General features: G+C 35.9%; 1 protein-coding gene across 2 annotated transcripts in view; it reads right to left on the bottom strand.

Moving 5' to 3' along the window:
- Nucleotides 1-758: 758 nt before the first annotated feature.
- Nucleotides 759-18416, bottom strand: part of LOC115218504 (transmembrane protein 185B-like) — a 39249-nt gene continuing 21591 nt past the window's right edge. Inside the window, exons 4-8 of one of the 2 annotated variants that reach the window (XM_036508268.1) lie at nt 13093-13137; nt 8423-8506; nt 6546-6722; nt 3923-4046; nt 759-1300 (exon numbers count right to left, since the gene is read on the bottom strand). In XM_036508268.1, the coding sequence (XP_036364161.1) occupies nt 1077-1300; nt 3923-4046; nt 6546-6722; nt 8423-8506; nt 13093-13137 (654 nt within the window). In that variant the 3' untranslated portion in view covers nt 759-1076. The remainder of the gene's footprint in view (nt 1301-3922; nt 4047-6545; nt 6723-8422; nt 8507-13092; nt 13138-18416) is intronic. The other variant, XM_029788362.2, reaches the window with a different exon arrangement.

Genomic DNA, 18416 nt, shown 5'->3' on the forward strand with positions numbered 1-18416 from the left:
TAGTTATTCCAAAAGGACGACAGGCAAAGTCAACCTCGACAGCATTTGAACTCTGAACATAAAGCTGTAAGAAGCATTTTGTCCAACACTGGAACAATTTTGCCAGTTTACTGCCAACAACAACAACAACAATAATGATAATAATAATAATAATAATAATAATAATAATAATAATAATAATCCATCCTTTAGTTTCAACACTGAAAGTATCGAGATTACATGGAATTCAAAAAGAAAAGAACTTGGAAAATAGAAAGAAAAAAATAAAATAAAAAGAAAAAACAGATTGGCAATAACAAATGTGTTTCGAAAAAAAATATCTTACATATTATACAAAAAGGGATAAATTTGAGGCAAAGGGGGTCATTGAATTAAATTGATCCCTCAGTGAATTTGCCCAGTACTTTTATTCTTTTGACTGAAGGTGGTGGTGGTGGTAGGGTGGGTTATTGATGTGGGGTTGGTTTGATGACTGAAAGGCAAAAGCTGACATCGGAGGGATTTAAATTCAGAAAATAGAGAGAAAAGGGGTGGGGGGAGAGAGTATAACTACTAAATACCGTAAGTCATTTTGTCTGGTAATGTTACCAATTCCGCCATTTGTTGCCCTTTGACCTTCCGCTTAGGAAAGAATAATAAGGATAACATGAAAAGCAAATGAATAAATTAAAGAACAAAAGAAATCAATTTGTAAAACAGAAATGAAAAAAAAAGGAAAAGAAAAAGATTAAAACTTCTTGTCTCAGTTTTTTTTTTTCTTTTTTTGGTCAGTTTTGTAATGTATTCACACAACTTTGCTTGCATCCAATGTCTTTGCTATAGATCGGAATGTAGACTAAGTTCAGAGACTAGACAAGCACCTTGCAGAGAAACAGAAAATGCTAGCCCAGGGTTAGATAGATATCACAATAATTTGAATTTAATGTATTCAGGATGGAGAAGAGGAATTAAAAAAAAAAAAAAAACATACCATCCTACAAAGAAAGTCCCATATTTTTCATATTTTGTCAAGTTGATATGGTTTTTCTTTTTTCTTTGTCCCCCACTTCACCCCTCTCTTTCTTGGCTGTCTCCGATCAATCAGGAGTTTCTATGGATATGATAGGTACAACAATCCGTGGTTGTTCTTCTATGATATTTGGTTTACTTCCGAGACTGTCCAGTTTACTGATGCCAGACGAGCTCTCATCGGAATCAGCTTCGTCACTCTGTAACGAGTAACTAATATTTCCATATTCCTGTAGAAGGGGGAACACACCCAAGAGAAACTGGCAAAAGTCTTTCCGAATGCCAAACCACCCTGAAAAGAAAAAAAAAATAATAATAATAATGACTTCAAATTTAGTGTTCAACTGGTACTTATTTCATTGACCCCAAAAGGATGAAAGGCAATGTCAACCTCAGCAGAATTTGAACTCAGAACATAGCAAAATACCACTAATCATTTCACTCAGCATGCTAACGATTCTGCCACCTCGCCACCTTAATAATAATAGTGATAATAATAATATAGATTTCAAATTCTGGCACAAGGCCAGCAATTTTAGAGGAAGGCATAAATCGATATCATTGACCTCAGTGCAAAACTGGTACTTATTTTATTGACTCCAAAAGGGTGAAAAGACAAAGTCAACCTTGGCAACATTAGAAATCAGAACATAAGAAGCATCAAATGTGGTGTGCAAGAGAGACGACGGCACTGGTATGGTCATGTGATACATATGAAGACAGCTGTGTGAGGAAATGCCACTCCCTAACTGTAGCAGGAACCTATGGAAGAGGTCAACCCAGGAAGAGATAGGATGAGGTGGTGAAGCATGACCTTCGAACACTGGGCCTCACAGAGGCAATGACAAGAGAACGGGACAATTGGAGATATGCTGTGATTGAGAAGACCCGGCAACTAAAGTGAGATCGCAACCATGCATGTCCAGCCCTGTTAAGAATACCCCTGATGTGTCAGGCAATATGATATGCTTGAGAAGATTAGTTGAATCAAGTAAAACCAATATCATATCTGTGACTAGTGCCCCCTGACTAGTTCCCGTGCCAGTGGCACGTAAAAAGCACTATCCAAATGTGGTCAATGCCAGATCCACCTGACTGGCTCCTGTGCTGGTGGCATGTAAAAAGCACCATCTGAATATGGGTGACGCCAAGTCTGCCTGACTGGCTCCCGTGCTGGTGGCATGTAAAAAGCATTAACCGATTGTGGCTGATGTCAACCTCCTGACTGGCTCTTGTGCCAGTGGCACGTAAAAAGCACCATCCAAACATGATCGATGCCAGGCCCACCTGACTGGCTTCTGAGCCGATGGCACGTAAAAAGCACCCACTACACTTTTGGAATGGTTGGTATTAGGAAGAGCATCCAGCTGTAGAAACATTGCCAGATCAGACTGGAGCCTGGTGCAGCCGCTGGCTCTCCAGACCTCAAACTGTCCAACCCATACCAGCATGAAAAACGGACGTTAAACGATGATGATGATGATGAATATGCAGTACCAGACAGCAGCTCTCATGGCTGCTGATCTTAACTGATTGGAGGTGTTATCACATACATTGTTTTGTCTCGGTATAAAAGATGGGCTACAGTAAATATTCTGCTCAATACCAGATTCACTTGTCACTCATTTGATCGTAACCAGCTGAACACATCCCATATTTACATTGGACAGATATGTGTCCTCATCTTGGTTGTTGTTACCACAATATGTCCCTTGGTGGCTGATGATTTGTGCATCTCTGATCAGGAACAGAAGTAGTGGGGGAGTATCATAGCCATGTGTTGAGAGGAATACTTTGCAGTTTGGATAATTCACCTTTGGAAACATGAGTGTTTCATTCAACATCCCCAAACAAACCTTATTCAAAGACCATTTGAGTGGGATGGGCTATTCAACCTGAAGAAAATTCTAACTGGGCCCCACCTTCAAAGGCATGCACTGTATATCTTGAAATGAGATCACCATGTTGTGCAGATATGGTTGTGATGTATGTGCCTAGTGTACCCTTATCAGACGGATAGTCATGTTGGATACATTAGCCTTCGTATATTTGTACCACAGAGCCACTTTGATGGCATGCACTGCTCTTTCACTCAATAATAATAATTTCTAAAATAGGCACACAATCACAAATTAAGAACGGAACAGTTGTAACACCTTGGGCAAGTGTTTCCTACTGTAGTTCCAGGTTTGCCAAAGCCTTGGGAGGGGATTCAGTAGATGAAGTCTGAAAGAAGCCTGTTGTATGTGTATGCTTGTGTAGATATATGTGTATACTTGTAAGAGTACGAGTATGTATGCTTGTATCTTGACATCATGTGATAGCTGTAAATGAGTGTCACTGTCATACAAGCAGTGTCATTCATTTCCAATACTCTGCAAAAACATGCCAGGCCATGTGGAAATATTACTTTGCTTGAAAACAGATGAGGGTTAGTGACAGGAAATGCATCCAGACCTAGAAAAGAATTCGCCTCAAACTCTATCCGACCCATGCAAACATAGAAAAGTGGACGTTATAACAATGGTGACGAATAACAATATTGATACAATCAAAAATTAAGGGGAAATGAACAGCTGATTGTATCAACCCATACCCACTAACCCCAGGATTAAACTAGCAAGTATCTTAATGCCCCAGGAACAATGAGAGACAAAAGTAAACCTTGATAGGATTTGAACTCAGAACACAGAGGTACATAAATAACACATTATTGATTGTACCACCAACACCACTCTCAATAATAGTTCTTTACCACGTGATACAATCTTTCAAAGAGGAATATACATGTGTCTGTGTTTGAAAAAAAAATGAAAATGGGGAAACTCAGAGTAGCTATCTCTATATGATGTGTGAAGCCTCCTCAGTTTCGAATACAAGACTTAAATGTTGAGACACGAACTTGTATACTTACAGTGGTTACCTCCCTTACAACCAAACGCCATACATATCAGTGTCATTAGGGAGATCAACAAAGGCACGGTGATAGCTGAATATTTGAAGTTGTTATCGCTGTCAAGTCGATTGGCAAGTAAGATCTGAAATTGAAAAAAACAACAGATAATAATAGACAAATCAACTAAAATACACATACATATATACAAAAATGTGTCGTAGTGCACCTGAGCCCTGTATACAGCAATTTCTTTCAGATATATATACAAAACGTAACTGAATAGAATCAGTTATTGCTTCTCTTTTGTTGGATGGATGTTCTCCAACAAAGCAACTCACCACAAGTTGAAGGTTATTTTTTTTGTTATCATCGCTTTTGTTAAGGGCAAACGTGACTGTGTTAAAGAAGTTTGCTTTCCAACTATGTAATCTCAGGTTCAAGTCCCACTTTGTGGAACCTTGAGAAAGTGTCCTTTGTGAACTCGGTAGACTTAAACAGAAAGAAGCTGGTCAAATCATCATCATTTAACGCTCGTCTTCTATGCTAACATGTGGACAGTTTGGCAGGAGCTGGCAAGCTGCACCTGGCTCCAATTGTGTATTTCGGTATCATTTCTACAGCTGGATGTCCCTCCTAACACTAACAACTTTACAGTATGTAGTGGCTGCTTTTTACTTGGTACCAGCACCAGTGCTTTTTACATCATCATCATTATTATTATTATCTCCATCTTAGCGAAGTATTGTTTTCAGGCGTGTTTGTTTGTCTGTGGATATCTCAAGAACTGCAGGATGGATTCAGATGAAACTTTCAGGAATGTTTGGCCTCGTGACTGACACTAACTGATTAGATTTTGGGATTGATCCAGTACCAGACAAGGATTCTGGATTATTTGTTATATTTACTTTACATGAAGTATTATGATCTTAAGTTGACTTTCAAGTCTTTCTCTGATTATCTCCCTTGAAAGCATACACATGGTTTCCATGTAAGTTATGGTGGTGTTGTTGTTTCCAAAGTTTTATTTTCATTTCTCTATTATTAATTTTACTTGTGTCTCTAGAAACTGATGGATAAAGAAATCAAACTACATAAACAAGCAGCAGCAAAACCATTCAGAAATTAAATAACACTAACATATTCAGTAACAATAATAAATTTAATTTATCCTCAACAATTTTTTGTTTTACCAATTTTGAATATATCACTCCTGTTTAAAATCTCTTACCTACTTGACAATTGCATTTCTAACTCTTGCTTGAATGAAGATTTACTTCTTGGACTCACGTTTCTGTGCACAACAATGTTGTTAAACCACCGTTAACAGCACCATATGCAGGTCTTTTCTGTTTTCTTTCACACATGGATAAATTTTTCATTATAGACCTTAATGGTCGTAAAGACATTATATCAGTGGATAGACTAAAAAAGGCCTTCATAGAAAAAACTGTCCCTGTTCCCACTGCAGACGACACACACACAGCATTACAAAGACTGCTTGCACACCCACCTTCACATTCCATTGGGATCGATCAGGTACCAGACAAGGATTCTGGATTCTTTTCCCCCTTTTTTTTTCACTTAATTTTTGAGAGCGGTCAGGTTCATTTTTAGTATTCTCGTTTGTGAGAGCAATCAAATTTGTTTCAGATATTCTCATTTTAAAAATCATCTCCGGCTAACTGTTGAGAGGACATCGGTGTTGTCTTGGCAGAGGTCTGTGCTCTCTGAGTAATCTTGTTATTATTATTAACCATAGCAGTGAATAGCAGACTCGGTTGGAATATCTTTGATAGTAGTTCTGCTAAATAATGACAGATGGGGTTAAACAACCATAGCAACAACAATAATATTGTATATTTATTGTAGCCCCTACAACCCAACCCAATGGTTTATATAGGGAGGTCCATTATATAAATCTTGGCCCACAGGTTTACATACGATAAATCCTTAACGAAACACAATCCACTCCAATCCAGCTAATTTTACTTCATAAAACACAAGTACACGTGTGACTATGTGGTAAGAAGCTTGCTTCCTATCCTAACTACAAGGTTTGGGTTCAGTCCCACTGTAAAGCACCTGAACCAAAGGCTTGTGAGTGGATTTGGTAGACAGGAACTGAAAAGAAGCCCACTATACACACACACATGCGCATGCATACATGTGCTACTGTCTCCTTCCTTAGACATTTTGTAATAGTAGCAAACAAGTGTCACCGTCATGCAAGCAGTGTCCTTCATTTGCAATTTCCGGTGTCTGGTCATGGGGAAATATTACTTTGCCTTGATATAGGTGAGAGTTGGTGACAGGAAGGGTATCCAGTTGTAGAAAGTCTGCTTCAACAAAATTCCGTCCAAACCATGTGAGCATGGAAAAGGGGATGCTAAACTGATGATGTACAGAGCCTCAGATTTTGAGCGTCATATATAATCAATTATACAGACAGCCCAAATACTCAAACTTCAGTTATTCAGTCCTGGCAAAGGGCCAAAGCAAGTTGACTTCAGCAAAGTTTGAACCAAGAACACATAGAGAAAGAACCAAATAACACAAAGTCTTCAGTTGGACATGCCACCTCTTCTGCCAATCTACTGTTCTACATGGAATAACATAACAACACTGAACATAAATTACTTACTTCAAAAGTTAATAATGGTATGACAAGGAATGAATATGCTATGGCAGAAGAAAGATTTCCTCGTCTCTGTTCTGGAATTAAATCTGGTGACTTCATCAAGATTATGGTTAAAATTATTCTATACAACATGCCAATCATTGCTATACACATCACAATCCATATAGGAATAAACACAATCTGAAAATAAAACAAAAGACAAACAAAATTAATTTCCTGCAACAAAACATTTCAAAGTAGCAGACATTTGTCACCTAACGATTTCTAGAAACTGACCAAACACAATGGCTATGGCAGATGCCTTTAGATTTCTAGCCATTGTTTCTTTAGAGTACATCCTCATTATCATCATGATTAAGTTAATTTGATCATATCCTATCACAGGGGTTCCCAACCACAGAACCACAAACTAAACCAGGCCATGAATAATTTCATACAGGGACACACAGAAGAAATAAAAATGTTGAAATTTTATTTCTATTTTATTGACTATCATAGTCTGCAGGCTGTTTTTGCATTGCATATGTCCTTATCCTTATCCATGAGGGAGGAACTCCACCCTGGACTCCTTCCACCTTTGTTTGTCTCTGGCCAGTCATGGTCACATAGGCCCCAGATAGAGATTCATATGTCATGTGGGTACTAGCAGTAAAGAATAGGCCCAACATATTCCTGCATGAGGTAAAAGCCCTCTTAAGGGCTCACCAACCTGCAGTGCCAAGCTCACCAACCTGCAGTGACATACACCAATAATTATATATGTAATAATTAAATTACATATTATGCACTTTATTGTATTTGTTATGCACACGATCCCCAGGTCCATGGAAAAATTGCTTTGCATGAAACCAGTCCATGGCGCCAAAAAAACGGCTCAGGATAGATTTTTTTCTTTTTCGGGCTGCCGTGCAATACTTAGCTATAAATTACTTCAGGGGAGATAACTTGTCTGATATTGAAATAATGCTCTAAATCTAATTCTCAAATCTTTCTATCACTGACCACTTATATTTCAATGAATTTTCCCACAGACCCAAGGCTTCTGAAAGTTGTATATATTCAATAAGCTCTGATTATGTTAACAAACTAGTTTTCTCAGTTTTATCTCTCAAATGAAAGATATCTGTAACTGAAGGACATCCGGCTGTAGAAACCATGCCAAAGCAGACACCAGGAGTTGGTGCAGTCCTTTGGTTTGCTAGTTACTATCAAACCATCCATCCATGCCAACATAGAAAACAGACATTAAATGATGATGACGATAAATAATCATATATAACGTGTTTGGTTGTAGTCCCTCATGAAAGTACGTCTGGGCTTCCTAACATGTCTTGACATAAACAAAAGACTCATTTATTCTGCGTTGTTTTGTTACCAGGTTTCCATGTAAACATGTCCAGGCTGTTTGTTGTTAGAAAGACTGAGATTATTAACCACACTTGAAAACAGGCAGGTTGACATCAGGAAGGGTATCCAAACGTCGATAAGTGCCCAAACATACTTTCCTCTGATGGACTGAGTAATTATACATTTTACATTGCAGCCTTTTTAAATTTTGAACACAGCTCAAGAAACCTCATTAACATCTTGTGGAAAATCCAGGAGTCTGGGGACACCACTGTTCTAAACTATAGGCATTTGATTCAAATTCATTTCTTTAAATTAAAGCCAAGACTAATGTTGTGAGGAAACTTACAGTTGACAAAACCCAACTTCAGTATATCCTTCAGGTTTACTTTTAATTTTGGAATTATTAGTTTTTAATCTGGAAGTTAAACAACAAAGACAACTAGATGAGAACTGACCTGCAGGTATTTAATGGATTATCATTGTGAATTTAGAAAGAAAGATAAAAATATAAGATTATAGGTTACACATACCACCCAATTCCACAAAATGAAGTTGTCCAGTCGTAAAGCAAGGAAGATGAACTGGAGAATGTTTACAGCACAAAACAGTTCCATCTAAAACCCAAAGCAGAAAATTAGAAAAACAAAGAAAAAAGATCATAACTTTTGAGTCTGGTACAGAAAAAAATTAATTAAAAAGTATTATCCATCAAAACTACATCAAAAGAATCGATATAAAAACAAAACAAAAAACATTAGAATATAATTTATAAAACCACAGAAATAATAAAACATAAATGCAGTCAAAATGAGACCAGAGATAGTGACCTAAAAAATAATGGAAATTTATCTTTAACCAAATAATAAAATTTAAACAATAACATTTTAAAATATAAACACCATTAAGTTTTGAGAGCAAGGAATAAGGTGCTGTTTATTCCATCAATGAAGCAGCTCAGTTTACTTCTCTGTTAATGAAGGGTCAAGGATCTATTGAAAAAACTTTATGCAATAATTTATAGAATATATCCAGATTTAAGGAAAAAAGTTCTGTGATATAGAACACTTCTGCTTGTCTATTTTTGAAATTTGTTTGGTTTTACTTATTTGTGTGTGCATGTATGCATGGTATATATTTTAATTTTTAATACAAAGTACTGAGTGTTCAATAGCCAAAGCATTTATTTAATTCAAGTTTAATTTACTTACAAATGTGTAACACACACACACGCACTGCTTGACCAAGCTCCAAAGCTAGCCAATGGCAAGATAGTAGTTGCAGTCCAAGAGAGACCTCAAAGGTCTGGGCTAAAGTGGAAAACACCTGCTGAAGGTGCAGGTTAGTTGAACCTGAACTGAAAACCTTGCAGCAAACCAAAATTCTTGACCACTGAACCAAGCCTGTGCTCCTCCCATATACATCATCATCATTCAAAGTCCATGTTGATATGGATTGGACAGTTTGACAGGCTCCAATGGGTTCAAGGACTGCATCATGTTCCAAAATCTATGTTGACATGGTTTCTGCAGCTGGATACTCTTCCTAAAGCCAACCACTTTACAAAATATATACTGGGTGCATTTTTGATGCCACCAGCACTAGTGAAGTCACCATGCAGATTGCAGAACTACAAAGCCTAAGAGCAGCAGCCTTATGATATGAGGTGAAGTGTGAAAGTAATCATGGGAAAACTGAGGACTGCAACACTTTCTGAATGGCACACCTAATAAAAAATTACCTTCAATTTCATCTTTAGTGGTGCAGCTCACCTGATAAAGAGCCAGGTGTCATGTGGCCTGCTTATCAAAAAATTGTTGCCCATGTCTGATTTAAACTACTGGAGAAGGGACCAGAGCAGAACAGGTCTCTTACGGTAGAAGGGCCACATAGACCCTCAAGGTATGAAATGAATGGGGGGGGGGAAGAACCAGGAGTGTGTGTTGGAGGTTGCAAGAGTGTATGGGGGAAAGTAAAGCATGAGGGAATGGATGAAGTAATGAGTAGAATGAAGAAGAGGCAGAGTGGAAGATGAGTAGAGGATTTAGACAAGAGTAGGTGACTGGATATCAAAGACATTTTCAGAAATTTCCAATTGTTTCATTTTTCTAGATATTTCAATATGAAGGCAAACAATTTAAGATACATTCACATGTACATGTTCAGATATGCATATGAAAAGAAAAGTGAAGAAATTATGCATGTAAAAATCAAAAGTGACAAATTAAGAGTATAAAAAAAAAATTCTTTTAAATGAGATAATAGTCGAAGTTTAGTAAAGAACAATATGTAGAAAGAAAGAGAAAAATAATAATAATGTCAACTATAAAGACAAATAAAACAATGAAAAAAAACCAACACCAGACTAATCAATGTTGGCTGTATGAAAATCTACAATAATAACGTACAGCTCACTAAATAGAAGAAGGAAGGCAAATAACGAGAACTACAATTATCTTTATGCAGAAAATATTTTTGAAAAAAAAAACACTAAAAAGAAAATATTATCCATAAGTTTTTATATATAATATACATATAAATAATAATAATAATAATATTTCATATATATATTAGTGTATATGGTTCACAGATCTTCATTTAAGAGGGTCAAATTCGAAAACAACTATCATATTTATTTTTGAATAGGAAAAAATATTAAAGTGACTATTCCCTTAATCTGTGAAACGCAGATCAAAAAATCCCAATTTCAAAAGTTTAATTAAATTCAATTTAATTAGTGAGAGAATTTATGTATTCTAATAACAATTATCTAGGCTTCTGATTAACCTTTTAAGCATTTAAACCGAGCATATCTGGCCCAAAATATTCTCCCCGTTTCATGATCAAAATGGCCAGATCTGGCCTCTCACACCTATCCTACAATGTTATTCTGTAAATAAACAATCATAACGTCAAAATCTCGAAACTACAAGATAACACATAAATAATTCAAAGCCAAGTGAATAAACAAGCATTGCATTTAACAGAGTGATCTGAATGCTAAAGGGTTGAAAATATTTCCAGGAAAGAGTTAGGAAGACACCAAGAAATTGTGATGTATTTAACAAACTTTGCTTTATTCTTCCTCTGGTGTTCAGACATGAGGTTGTGGTCATGCTTGGACATCACCTCTGAGGGTTTATTCCAGTCATGGACAAAGTGCAGCCTGCAGGATTTGATGAAATGACTTTTGAATTTTTTTTCACAGTGCAGCCTGCCTGATGATGAGCCATGTTTCATGTGGCCCACTCATTGTAAAGGTTTGCCTGTGCCTGGTTGGGTCAATTATATCAACGACAGTACTTGACTCATATTTATTTTAATTGATCTCAGAGAGACAAGCAGTAAATTCAACTTATCAACCTGTAGGGCAGGGAAAGACAGCATTTAACATGGAACCAAAAAGAGACAAAACTAAATATATCACAAAATATTTTATCCAATGTTCTACCAGTTCTGTCATGCCCTTTCATCAAGAAGGCTGTTTAATTACCATTGCTAAAATTAAATACTGATTTCAAATTTTGGCACAAGGCCTGCAATTTTGGAAGAGGAAACAAGTCTATTACACTGACCCCCAATGATCAGCTAGTACTTATTTTATCGATCCGACAAAAGACAAAGTCAACCTCAGTAGAATTTGGTAAAGATGATGGCTCTAACAAGACACATTTCATTCCAAGACATTCAGATGAATTCTAAAGTGAATTAAATAAGGCATCTCAAAGTCACCATCGTAATACATGTGTGTATGTATATACACACACACACATACATACTTATATATCTCATAGTATCAACCAGTCTATTGGATGTTGTTATAAACCATTGGTCACAATGCATATGCACAGTTTTAGCTTTCAAATGGTGCCACCTAGTTAGCCAGGTGAGCAGGCCAACATTTGCCCCGATCGGTGGGCTTGTCTATAATGGGGTTACACATTTACAGCTGAGTGGACTGAAAGAAGGTAAAATGAAGGGTTTTGCACAAGAACATAATGCACCAGTCATCCCAGGAATCAAATCTTCAATCTAGTGATTGTGAGTGCAGCACCCTAACCAGTTGGCCACGTGCCTCCACACAAACACACACCCCATTATCATCATTTAGCATCTGCTTTCCCTTCTGGTATGATTTCTACAGCTGGATGCCCTTCCTAATGCCAACTATTCCAAGAGTGTAACGGGTGCTTTTTATATGCCATCAGCACTTGGCTTGATGGGTTTTTTCAGTAACAGCATATTGCCAAAGGTCTCAGTCACTTGTCATTGCCTGTCACACCCAACGATCATGCTTCACCACCTCGTCCCATGTCTTCCTGGGTCTACCTCTTTCACAGGTTCCCTCCACAGTTAGAGATCGGCACTTCTTTACGCAGCAATCCTTGCCCATACGCATCAAGTGACCATACCAATGCAGACCACATACAATTCTTATGCCCAGCTTTTCTCTCAAGATGCTCACACACAGTCATACATGCACACTGACATTGCACATCCAATGAAGCATTCTAGCTTCATCTCTTTCAAGCCTATGCATGTCCTCAGTGGTCACAGCCTGTGTTTCACTGCCGTGTAGCATGGCTGTTTGCACACAGGTATCATACAATCTGCCTTTCACTCTGAGGGATGGGCCCTTAGTTACCAACAGAGGTAGAAGCTTTCAGAACTTTGCCCAACCTATTCTTATTCTAGCAGCTACGCTCTAGGAGCATCCACCTCCGCTGCTGACTTGGTCACCTAGATAACAGAAGCTATCAACTACTTCTCGGTAACCACCCCCTCCCGGCATTTGATGCCTCTCAATAATAAGCAATCATGTATCTGACAAGGAAGCAAATTATCACCACCACCCACTACATTTATGATGTAATAGCACTGATAATTTAATGGATTTCCTGCTTTCAAAACGCATTGTGAATGTTTCTTTTTAATTATACCTAAACACTACCTTGTTTTCAACTTGACCCCTGCATACATACACACTCACATATATACAAATAAAATTTAACCCCATGCAGTTTTGTGGGTCAGTAATTTTTTCTTTTCTATTTTTTTTGTATATTTTAATTAAATCTGTGTACACTAAATCTTAAGTGAAGAAAGGAAAGAAAGAAAAACTCATTTAAAAAAAAAAAACTGGTTCCAGTTTTGTTTATGTAAACAATAAGCAACAGGCAGTGGGTGCAGGTAGTTTTCATACCTGCAGAGCGCCAGGGTTCTCTAATATTCGGTATTGTACTGCAAACTGAAGAAAAAAAATGCAAAAATGCCAAAAGAAAGAGAATCAAATAACAAAATGAATATAATTAAAAACAGTATCATAGGTAGAAAGAGAATTGGAGCAAAAAAAAAAAAATCTTCCAATTTTAAAGTGATCATATTTTAAAACTTTCTATCTTAATTTTATGCAAGAATCTTTTTAAGTTATGTTCCAAATAGCCATATTCATAATGAAATAATTTATTTTACGAAATCTTTACTGTACATATTTCAAAAGAAATTTGGTCAGAAAAAGGTTAAGCCAAACAGTTTTAGACAACATTTCACTGGACTTCAAACATAATCAGAACATTTAAATGGCTTTCAATATCACAATGAGCTTCAATTAATTATTTACACATTGTGAAAATCTTTATATTTCATTTTCATTTTTAAATACTAAATTTATTGCCAGTTTGAAAGAAAATGATACAAGAATAAATTTCAACTAATGACCGTCTCACTTCAAAGAAGATTATTAGAAATTATAATTCATTTGTACTTCATTCTTGGCAACAATTAATTAACATTTAATCATTGCTACCAGCCAACAAACTAAAACCTCAACCAATAACGTCTTAATACAAAAAAAACAATTCATAAATTGTATTTAAGTTTGGATAAACAATGAATATGTAATGATTTCAGAGCAGAGAACACATACGTTAATATATAAACCATTAGGCAAACCTGCAGCCTTAAAGTGTTGACTAAAAGAGAAATTGTATGAATGCGGTTGGAAGAAAAATGGTTTGAGGGGGAAGCGGAACTAAAGTAAAGATAATAGTAAAAGACACACATTCAAGCTGAAAGATGAGAGAAACAGCAAAAGTACATCAAGGCAGCTTCCCTTAAAATATAAAAAATGTAATATGGTTAATACTAAATAACAAAGAAATTAATATTGATACACAAACCTCAGGTTTAAAAAAAAATGAAAGGAAAAAAACACAAGGAATGAATATGGGATATTCATGCCTCTCCCAAAAAAATACCATGTGGAGGAAGGCAAAATTGCTGTAATTGGGAAATCAGTGTTACAAGTCTAGTTCACCCAAAGCAAGCATGTAATTTGTAGAGCAGAGAAAGAGATGAATCTCGAAACACTCAGAAGTACAGAGATTGCAATGCTTGCCTGATCTTGGTTTAATAAAAAATACATATATTCTAATTATCTATCCTTTCACTAATGGCCCCGTATTAATTAACACTTTAATTGGCATCAACTACATTACCTTGCAGCTTTAGTTCATCATCATCACCACAAAAACCATCACTTTACATTTGATTTCAATGCTGGCATCAGCTGGATGCAACAACACAATTCAAACAAGCTCATAATGTGAAGCTTTAGTTTGGCTTGGGTCCTCCACCTGGATGCTCTTCCTATTAACAACCACTTTAAGCATACTGAATGCAAATCCTCATGGGAGCAGCTTGACCAAGATTCTCGTGTCCTTGACGAACGCTACAATGTCTCTTCTTTGCCAACCACTTTACAGAATGTAGTGGTACCAGACCAATGTTCCTTACAAACAATTCACACCTACTGGGTCAGTATGGGGGGCTGGTTAAGGAGTTTGTTTTGCAACAATGAGGTTCTGGTTTCAATTCCAATAAGCAACAACTTGAGAAAGTGTCTTCAACCACAGTTGACCAATACAAAGAAAGCCAAACAATCTTCTCTGAAGGAATAAGTTATTAAAAGGTGAAACTTAGAAGTCCCAATCAAACCAATATCATCAATGAATATTACTTTACTAAATGTATAGAGACCCACCATCAGTAAATATTTTTCAATATGTTAATCAACAATACCAAATAACACATGAACGCACGCACATACATACATACATACACACGTGCACACACACACACACTAATGTTTGTTTTCATATCAAATTGTATATAAATATCTAACATTTAACTGAAAGATAACTCAATACATTTTTTACCCAAGTACATATTTATTAATTTTTACAAAGAAAAGGTTGACTGTGACTTGAAAGCTTTGGTTAGCTCAACTTCATCATATATAAAGGTTCCAAAGGTGTTCTGTCTCTATGATTTTTCCAACTTCGTAAGTTTAAATATTTTTAATATATTAGAGTAGTTTTTTTTTAAATCATCTGTGTGTATGTGTGTGCAGTCTATGCAAATACTAGACAATGAAACTAATTTATATAAATATTGTTCTTATAACAATAAAATGTCACAATAAACAATTAACTTATTTGTTGTAAAAGGGAAAAAAAATTGTGATATTGATAGGAATAAACTGAAAAGGTAAAACAGTAGTTCAAATATACAAAATTTTACATTAAAAAAATTCCAAAATACATATACATTTACAAAAATTAAAAATATCCAAACGTGTGTGTGTGTACTCTGAGACAAGAACCAACATTCCTATGTGACAGGTTTGAAAATTGTAAAGAGATCTTTACATGAAACTGTTGGTAACCCAGAAAAGCTATACAAACAATGAAAGCAAAAGAATTTGCATAGACTATAAAATTTTATTCCTAGCTAGGTGTACATATACTCCACCTTAAGTATTTGACAAAAATCAACTGCAAAGTTTATTAAGGTGTGTCAATGCTCTAACAAAAAAGTATAATGAATATCTATGGCACAACGACAATTTTATAAACATCAGGGTCTGGATTAAAAGCATGTGGATATTTGGCAAGTCTTATTAACAACAAACAGATGTATATTTGTAGATGATGTGCACGCAATATAGCTGTGTGTATATATATATACACATACATACACATGATACACACAGAGTGCAGCAAAAAAAGAAAGTTCCTGCATTTCATAGGTTGACAAACGTTTCAACTGTAAATACACAATGTGCAGTGGCCCAAACTATAGTGGTGACTGTCGAAAGAAAATGGTAAAGCGTTGGCTATATGACAACACCATTAGCATCAACCTAACTTCACTAGTGCTATACCAAAGAGCAGGTAAAGTAAGGGAGGTTTTTCTGCAGCATCTTGTGTGTATTTTGTGCATATATATATATATATATAAGAAGCAGATGACGTGGTTTAACAAAACAAAAATAAAACTAATAAACCAAAACTTACAAGTTTCGAGACAAAATAATGAGAATATAAAAACTGTGAATACAAAAATGAAATTAAAAAATATACGGGTGAAGAAAACAAACGCAAAGAATAAATAAAATATTTTTAAAGCTTTGAAATAAAAAAGCAGAAATACTAAGTGAAAAATTTTAAAAAACAAAAACTACGAAGAATATATTTAGAATATAAAATAAATGTTTAAATATAAAAAGAAATGTCTGATAATGCATTTTTGTCGAAAACAAATATTAGAGCAATATAAATAAAAATAAAGATTTTTTTTTCTACCATAAATATTCTTATAAAAATTGTAACTAAATTAAAGAGAGAATAAATAATTTGAAGATGGCATTGCAGTAAGAAACATTAAGAAATTAGTGTTAAGATATTTGATGATATTAAGAATTAAATCGCTAATTAAAGATATGCAAGTGGTGTTGGAGGGAGGGAGAGAGAAAAAGAGAAAAAGAAGAGAAAGAGAGAAAGCAACAGACAAACTGGGACAGACATAAATATAGTGACAGACAGACAGTATGTATGTGTATGAATGAATGAAAACAGTTTGATTCAAATTTGTTGGTACTTCAAGAGTTTCAAGTGTGATGATCATCAATATGGCTGAAGATTAGCATCATGTTTGAAACTCAGAGTACCAACGAATTTGAATCAAACTGTTTTGATGTGTGTGTGTGTAGGTTGGTAACAGGAAGGGCATCCAGTTGCAGAATAGCTATCTCAATGAATTCTGTGTAACCATGGAAAGTGGACATTAAAATAATGACGATGACATATGTATACATGTGAAAGGCATCCACTGTCAACCAGTTTCACTCACAAGGCATTGGTCAATAATGCAAGGTAATAGAAGGTACCAGCTTAAGAAGCTGTACAGAGTGACTGAACCTAAGACCGCATGATTGCAAAGCAGACTTCTTAAACACACAGCCATATCCTATGTCCTTGCCATGTCAGAAGCTTCCAGAGTTCCACTAGGACTTATTCTATCAACCCTCAAAAGGATGGAAGACAAAGTCAAATTCAGCTGGATTTGAACTCAGAATGTAGAAAAGGATGAAATGCTGCTAAGCATTTCGTCTGCCGTGCTTACAAATAATGAACAGTGGTTTCAAATTTTGGTAAAAAGGCCAGCAATTTCATATTTTATAGACTCCAAAAGGATAAAAGGTAAAGTCGGCCCCAGCAGCATTTCAACTTGGAACATAGAAGAAATGCCATTAAGCATTTTTTCAGAGTGGTAAAGATTCTGCCAGCTCACCACCTTACAAAAAATGACAATTTTTAAAAATTTACCTTATATATTTGTGTAAAAGTCAAATTTTTTAGACCATTTTTTTAAGGTCTGAGGAGCTGAAATTCAAGCTAGAATACAAAGTACCGTATCAGCAGCAGAAGCCCAACTGACCTCTAAGCAAATAAAAACAAAAAAACACAATGAACTATAGTAATATTACCGATTCTATGCATCAAAACACACATCCAAGTAAACAAGAAAACCCATAAACAAGACCATGTAACTCTAATGTGCAGTTACCAGTAAATGTCCATAATATGGTGTAGAGTTGTTAATCTGGAGTACAGATTCCCAAAGTGTGCTCTGCAAAACCCTAGCGTTCCCTGAAAGTTATCAGGAGTTCTACGTTTTTAAAAATAATGTGGAAGGACTGACTTCACAACAAAAAAAGTTTGGGAACCATTGATCTAGCGATTAATTAAACGATTTTAGGCTTACCGATGTCATGCCTCTGTACGAATGCATGCAGTGCTGTTTGCTGATCACGCTGTCTGTGAAACACTTTTCTCACCATGTAAACAGACAAGCGTATGACATGTGTGTTTAATGTATTTGGCGATGAGGGAAATATAAAGGTCGCATGGGAACCACTGATCTAACAACCAATTGAATGTTTTTAGGCTTACCAATGTCAGGCTTTTGCACAAATTCAGACAGTGGTGTTTGCCAATAGTGCTGTCTGTGAAACGCTTCTCACCAGGTAAACGAGTGCATGACACATGTGTTTATTGTGTTTGAAGATGAATGCAGGCTTGCAGTATATCCTGTGCATACATTTTATTAAGGGTGACATAACACCCATTAACAGCTGTGTAATGCTCACTATTAAATGGTGTTTTACTACAAGCACCAAGAATG

Source organism: Octopus sinensis, linkage group LG13 (genome assembly GCF_006345805.1).
Source record: "Octopus sinensis linkage group LG13, ASM634580v1, whole genome shotgun sequence".
NCBI lineage: Eukaryota > Metazoa > Mollusca > Cephalopoda > Octopoda > Octopodidae > Octopus > Octopus sinensis.